This window comes from Otolemur garnettii, unplaced genomic scaffold (genome assembly GCF_000181295.1).
Source record: "Otolemur garnettii isolate 467f Iridium unplaced genomic scaffold, OtoGar3 scaffold00138, whole genome shotgun sequence".
NCBI classification, from domain to species: Eukaryota; Metazoa; Chordata; class Mammalia; order Primates; family Galagidae; genus Otolemur; species Otolemur garnettii.
Genome location: NW_003852533.1, coordinates 4,436,542 through 4,443,128, shown reverse-complemented (window position 1 = coordinate 4,443,128; position 6,587 = coordinate 4,436,542). Strand labels below are relative to the sequence as shown.

Sequence of the window (6,587 nt, the reverse complement as noted above, 5' to 3'; positions counted from 1 at the left end):
TATGTGGCTGGCGCCTTAGCCGCTTGAGCCACAGGCGCCGAGCCCACACTGTGCATTCTGAGCAGAGGAACCTGCAGCTCAGGGAGGTGAAAGGGCTCGTCTGGTTCAATTCCACAAACACTTTCTGAGCCTCTGTTACTAGATAGGTGCATTGTTTGCCACTGTGTCTTCAAAAAAGGCTGATAGAGGCAGGTTTATCTTCAAAGATTATGGAACAAAGTGCGGTGACCCATCTTAACCATGCAGTGTAATTTGGGGTGTCTGATGCTCCTCTGGCATTGACATGCACCCCTACCTGCTCCCCACTGACTGCTAAGCTGCATTTCTGTCTGAGACAGGTTGTCAGCACACAGCAAGCCTCGTAGCGACAACCATCCTCCAGTGACCTTGCTGAGGCATGCACAGAGATGTTCCCACATGTAGAGACAGTGGCTGGTGACACAGAGACACACACCACAGAGAATTGGAGCCACAATGTGCCTTAGAAATTAGCTCGTACAACACGTCCATCAGTGAGAGGGACAGAGGCAGCTCAGAGGAGGTCGCCCCATGGAGGACAGTGTCCTGATGTCGCCAGGGACACCTGTGATTTGGTGTCCTCCTGCCCCAGGTCTCTCTATTAGAGACACACTGTGAGGTCTCTATGGCAGAGACAAGGAAAGAGGCATGTTGATCTCATCCAGGAAGCCCCTGGGCAGGTGTCTCTGGCACACGGCATGGAGCTTTCACAGCCTCGATAGAAACTTCTCATGAGAGGATGCAGACATCTCTTTTTAGTCCCAGAGGACCTTATTCGTGAGACTAGATGCAGTGGCAGACATATTAGATGGCTTACGAGATCCCATGTCACCTCAACCACTCCTGTTCCTGCTGCCCACCGTGGCCACCCTGGCACAGGAGCAAGTGTGGTCAGAGCCTGGACTCGTGGGCTTTCCCGGGAGCTTGGTCGGGTCCTTCTCTCACGTTGAGTGAGCACGCTTAGCAGGGGACTGGCACGGGGACTCCGCCCCACAGATCTGAATGCCACCCTGTGCCCGGGCTTCATGGCTGAGTCCACTGCCCCCAACCTGTGCCTCCAAACGGGGACAGGTGTGCTGGGCAGCAGGACTGTGGATTCCACTCTGCTGGGCCAGATTTGGGTGAAGCTGGGAGGTGAAGGGAAAGGGTCAGCGGTCAGCTGGGTCCTTGCTCAGCAAGGTCATTTTCTTTTTTTACACTTCAAGCAGCGTGTAAGGCCCTTACAAACGCTTTCCCATTTAATGTCAGGGCTGCCCAGTGAGGTGATCACCCCATCGTAGTGGTGAGGAAATGACGCCCAGAACGACTAGAGGAAGGCACCCCGGTCAGGCGCTGGCAGGCGGCGGAGGTGGGCACAGACGCACACCGACTGATTCCCTCACTCGGCCTTGTCCGGTCCTAGGAATCATCATTTAGGGAGTCCCGGTCATCCCAGGGGCTGGTGTGTCTCCCCACCTCCCCATAGAGAGCTGGACCCTGACTGCATTAAACATTTTAAATCCGTAGAAACAAAGAATGATTCGTTTGTTCAATGTTGCTCATTTTTCTTGGGATTTTCAAGGGGTTACCAACTGACTCAGCTTGCTTGGAATTTAAAAAGCACACCACTTAAAAAACTAATTAAAACAATTTTTCTAATTTTATTGGAAAGTAGAATTAATTCGCAACAGATGCAGTTACCTTATAACATTGCCCGGGAGAAAGCTAGATCCAGGGACTTCTGGGGCCCTTGCCAAGTCTCCATCACGGGGACGCATTAAGCATGTCAGGGGCTCACGTTCAGCAGCACCAGGGATTGTCTCTGTCTCTCTTTCTGCTGTCGGTGCTTCAGAACCGGTGCCATCCACGTCGGAGACCGAATCCTCGCCATCAACAGCAGCAGCTTGAAAGGGAAGCCTCTGAGTGAAGCCATCCACCTGCTACAGATGGCAGGGGAGACGGTCACCTTGAAAATTAAGAAGCAGACAGATGGTGAGTGGGTCAGAGCTTCAGTCGGGGATCCCTCGCGCTTCCTTGCATGAGAGAATGTGCGGTGTCTGTGTGTCTCCAGGCAGATGCGTCTCCAGCCGTAGAGTGTTTGAGTGTCTTTTGATTTAAATTTACTTTGCCACTTAAACTCCTCTCCTGTCTGTAAAGCCCAGTCAGCATCAAGTCCCAAGAAGTTCCCCCTTGCCAGCCACATGAGTGACCTGGGGGACACCGAGGAGGACTCCCCTCCAGCGCAGAAACCAGGCAAGCTCTCCGACATGTACCCCTCCACGGTGCCCAGTGTGGACAGCGCCGTGGACTCATGGGACGGGTCTGCAGTGGACACCAGCTACGGGACTCATGGTATGTTCTTGCCCTGGGGCCAGAGGATTTAACTTTGCTGAAGCCTGTGCTTCTCAAAAATGTATCCTCTGCTCCATGAGGAGAGCGTCTTTATTTAACTGTGTCTGTGTCCGTGCAGCCATGTGGCGCCTGCTGCATACGCTCACTCAGTGGGCCTCGCACCTCCCCCGCAGTTGAGTCACCAGCATTGTTGAGCTGTCCAGACCATGCGGCCTCCTGGGGCTGGAGCCTGACCCAGAGCTTGTCCTTCAAGGCAAGCCACACAGCACAGTGGCTCACTGAAGTCAGGCCCTACTATCTTATTTTTCTAGCAAGCTTTCCCAAAGATGGATCAGGGCGTTCTGAGGAGGCGCATAAGAGATTAGCCAATGTTGCAGCTCCATTTATTCCTGCCTGGCTTTAGGTAGAAGTTTGTAGGAGTTTCCTTGAATACTCAGTATGAGAGAGTTGTGATCGCAATATAGGAAGGTATGTAGTAGATTTTTAATCATAGATGTCCTCTTCATGTGAAGAAATAATTATCTACAAGTCAAACCTTTTTCCCAGAATGTAAACACCTAAGAAGTGTCAGGCTGAATATGGGACATACACCAGCAGGTGCTTTAAAAACTGTTCCGTTCCCAGTGCTCAGAAAAGAGATGTGTCCACACCTCCCAGTGTCCCCGCCTCTAATGCCCTGTGCAGACTCAGCCTCAAGTGGGCCTTGTCCCTCCAGGGGTGAGGAGGCCACAGAACAGAGCTTGGAGAGGCTGTGTCCAGGCCGCTGTATCTCCAGCTGTGGCTCCACGTCCTCCATGTCAGGGGCGAGGGGGCCATAGAACAGAGCTTGGAGAGACTGTGTCCAGGCCGCTGTGTCTCCAGCTGTGGCTCCACGTCCCCCGTGTCAGGGGCAAGGGGGCCACAGAACAGAGCTCAGAGAGGCTATGTCTAGGCCGCTGTGCCTCTAGCTGTGGGTCCCCTGTGTCTTCTTCCTTCCTATATTTGAGTCACTCTCTGCTAGGTCCTATGGAAAAAAAAAGTGGAAAAATCAAAAGTAAATGGCATTTCAAAGTTAGACGTTATCAGAGGGGATATTAGAGTTTCGTGGCAGATATTTTAAACACCTAAAACAGAATTGGGGCTTTCATTTAGCTAGGAGTTAATTTCTCAGAGTCATAACGTCTTCTGACAAGTTAGCTGTGCCACCAAGTAACACACACTTCACTTGCCTGAGGATGAAGGCCCACTGGAGGACACCAGGAGGAGGACCCACATCCCATTCTCTCGAGTAGGGCTCTGCGGGGGATTTGTTACGGTGTGTTTGCTGCTGATTCGTCACTGTGGAGGAATTTTGTTACACAGAGGATGCCGTTCAGGGTAATGAGTTCTGCCCAGAAGGAGATGCCTCAGGACATGGCTGCGGGGTGGGGACAGGGCACGCGGAGTGCCCATCAGTCAGGGATGGGGGACCATTGTCAGCATTATTTGTGAAGCATCTTGAAAACTTGAGTAGCAGTCCTAGTAATATGAAATTTGGTCTTTACAGTTTGGAAGTCTCTGTGAGGCTGAAGGGATGTAGAGGGTGGGTGGAGATGATGGAATCACGGCAGGACCGATGTCCTCCAAGGTGATGGAAATGGTGACAGTCCCCCATCTGCAGAGCTCGTCAGAGATACGGGGCTGGTTCCTGTCACAGTCCCGGTGACTCTCATAACGAGTGTGGGAACTGAGGGCCAGTACTGCTGTAGGACCCCTGTGTCCGCAGGGGTCAGGAGTCACTGGCCCCACCTGCCCCTGCTCCAGCCACACACTCAGTGTGGTGGCAGCTCTTCCCCTCACTGAGGTGTCCCCCAACCACAGGCTGTGGCAGCTCAGAAGCTCCGGGGTGTGTTGAGCTGACATCTCCGGTCAGCCCGAGTCCAGCCTCTGGGTCATTCCCATCTGCACCAAGCCCTCCTGAGGATGGCCCTCACACGCCCGTCTCCTCTGAGCCACAAGCAGCAGCCCCTGGTCCCTTGTGTCCCTCCTACAGCTTGCAGGGTGTCCCTGTCACCCCGAGGCCTCTTCTGTGTAGCTCCAGCTCCTCTGTTCCCACTAAAGTACAGCCTTCATGAAGTCACATCCTGCAGCCATCTGACCGTTCAGAGCCCAGCACGCCTGTCACCTCCGTCACTGCAGAGTGGAACTGTCAGTGCAGCCAACCCCAAATATGAGTGTCAGAGGTCACGTCACTGTCACTCACTATGAGCTCACTGTTCCTCTTCTGGTGACACTGAGAGGTCTGGGTGGAGCTTGTGAGGTTGACTCTGTCAGGGTTGTTTTTTTTTTTTGGCTGGGGCTGGGTTTGAACCCACCACCTCCAGTATGTGGGGCCGATGCCCTCCCCCTGAGCCACAGGCACCACCCAGAGGGCGGCTCTTTCAAAGCGAGGCACGGAGTCGAACTTTTTCCTTTCTTGTTAAACGTCATGTCGTCACATGGTGAGATGTAGCTTCTCCAGGCTGCGTCAAGTCTGAGGGCTGCTCTGTTTCCAGCAGGACACTCAGCGGCACAAGGGTGTGTCCCCTCCGGGCCGGAGGTCAGTGTCTTACAGCCACTCTCGCTGTCCTGCTTGTTGTAGCTGTCACACATGACAGCTGGTACAGTGTGGGGCCGACACAGGGGAAACATACTCTCCGTTCACACACAAGAGGTCACTCAGCCGAAGGGCCAGTAACGAGCATCAAGCCAGCCTTACCAACAGCGCTAGGGTTACTGACCAGCTAACACGGAAGGAAGCGGGAGGACTGTTCACCTCTGGGAAAGGCAGGTGCCACCCAGCTCTGTGCCGCTCCACCTCCCGCCTCAGCAGTGCCTTCTGCCTTTGGCCCCGGGGTCTTCCTACTCCAGCTCAGAAAAGCCTGTGATTGCCTTGCTTGGATTTCCCAGAGGTCAGTGAGGAGAGACGGCACGTCGGCCGCTCCTGCCCGTCCCATGGCCTGAGCGCCTGTGTGATCCTTGACTCTGAACTCGGGCAGCTTTGTTTCTGTCTTAGTTTCTTGTCTTTTGAGGTCGTTTTAATCACTTCAAATCTCTTAGGGAAAAGAAACCTACTTTATCCAGGTTCCAAATGTATTTGCATATAGTTAAGGAATCTCTTATTTAATTCTTTTTATTTTCTTAGATTCTCTGATTATATCTCCAGTATCACTTCTTAATTGCTGTATTTTTGTGTTTTCATTCTTTTCCCACGTTAGATTAGCAGTTTGTTCTGTTTGTTTTTTCCTAAAGACTTGCATTTATTAGTTCTACTCTGTTTAACACAAATGTTTGCTTTTAATTCGATCCACTCTTTCATTCAGTTCCTTTTAGATTTTGTTGTTTATGTGGATTGGTTGCCTAATTTATTTATTTCCACTGTTTACTTCAGGGTGTTTACTTCCTTGTGTTTTCATGAGGACGGTGGTAACTGACAAGGACCCCAACACAAAGAGCACCCGACTTCCCTTTCCCGTAACAGAGGCCAGAGGGCAGCCAAGGCAGCCGCCTCCCCATTGCGGGGGTTGATTTTCCTTTCTGATCTCCACAGGCTTATGTTTCATCTCTTTCATTATCTCACCTTGCCCCCCTGAGCTCTTATATTTCTGTCTTGACCTCTTGTTTTATGAAGACAGCAGCTTTGCTGTGCTGTGTATTTTGACATTTTGGATGGTCTGTTTACTCACGTTTCTCGTCTGCTTCTCACAAGTATTTTTCATCTGCTGTTACTTTGTTTTTCTGTTCTTTTGCTCCTGCTTTTTTGATGTTAACCCTGGCATTCCCCTTATGCTAGTTCCTTTTAAATTATTGTTTACCATTGAGTAAGATGATGAACTGAGAAAGCAGAGCCCAGTGTGTTCCAGGCTGCTGGGCCTGCCGGGCTGACTGCGTAGCACACGTGAGGTCGCCTTGCCCCAGTACAAGGCGACCACCAGGCTGCTCACAGGCAGACCCCTCTCAGCCCCCGGGGAGGGCGACCACCAGGCCACTCACAGGCGGACCCCTCTCAGCCCCCGTACAGGGCGACCACCAGGCCGCTCACAGGCGGACCCCTCTCTGCTCCCAGGGAGGGCGACCACCAGGCCACTCACAGGCGGACCCCTCTCAGCCCCCATACAGGGCGACCACCAGGCCGCTCACAGGTGGACCCCTCTCAGCCCCCGTACAGGGCGACCACCAGGCCGCTCACAGGTGGACCCCTCTCAGCCCCAGTACAGGGCGATCACCAGGCCGCTCACAGG

At 52.8% G+C, this 6,587-nt stretch overlaps 1 protein-coding gene across 2 annotated transcripts in view; it reads left to right on the top strand.

The window, feature by feature from the left end:
* The window catches only part of GRIP1 (glutamate receptor interacting protein 1), a 270,568-nt gene that overhangs the window by 242,808 nt on the left and 21,173 nt on the right, over positions 1–6,587 (top strand). For both annotated transcript variants that reach the window (XM_012810579.1, XM_012810580.1), the window contains 2 exons: positions 1,850–1,989; positions 2,155–2,349. In XM_012810579.1, the coding sequence (XP_012666033.1) occupies positions 1,850–1,989; positions 2,155–2,349 (335 nt within the window). The remainder of the gene's footprint in view (positions 1–1,849; positions 1,990–2,154; positions 2,350–6,587) is intronic.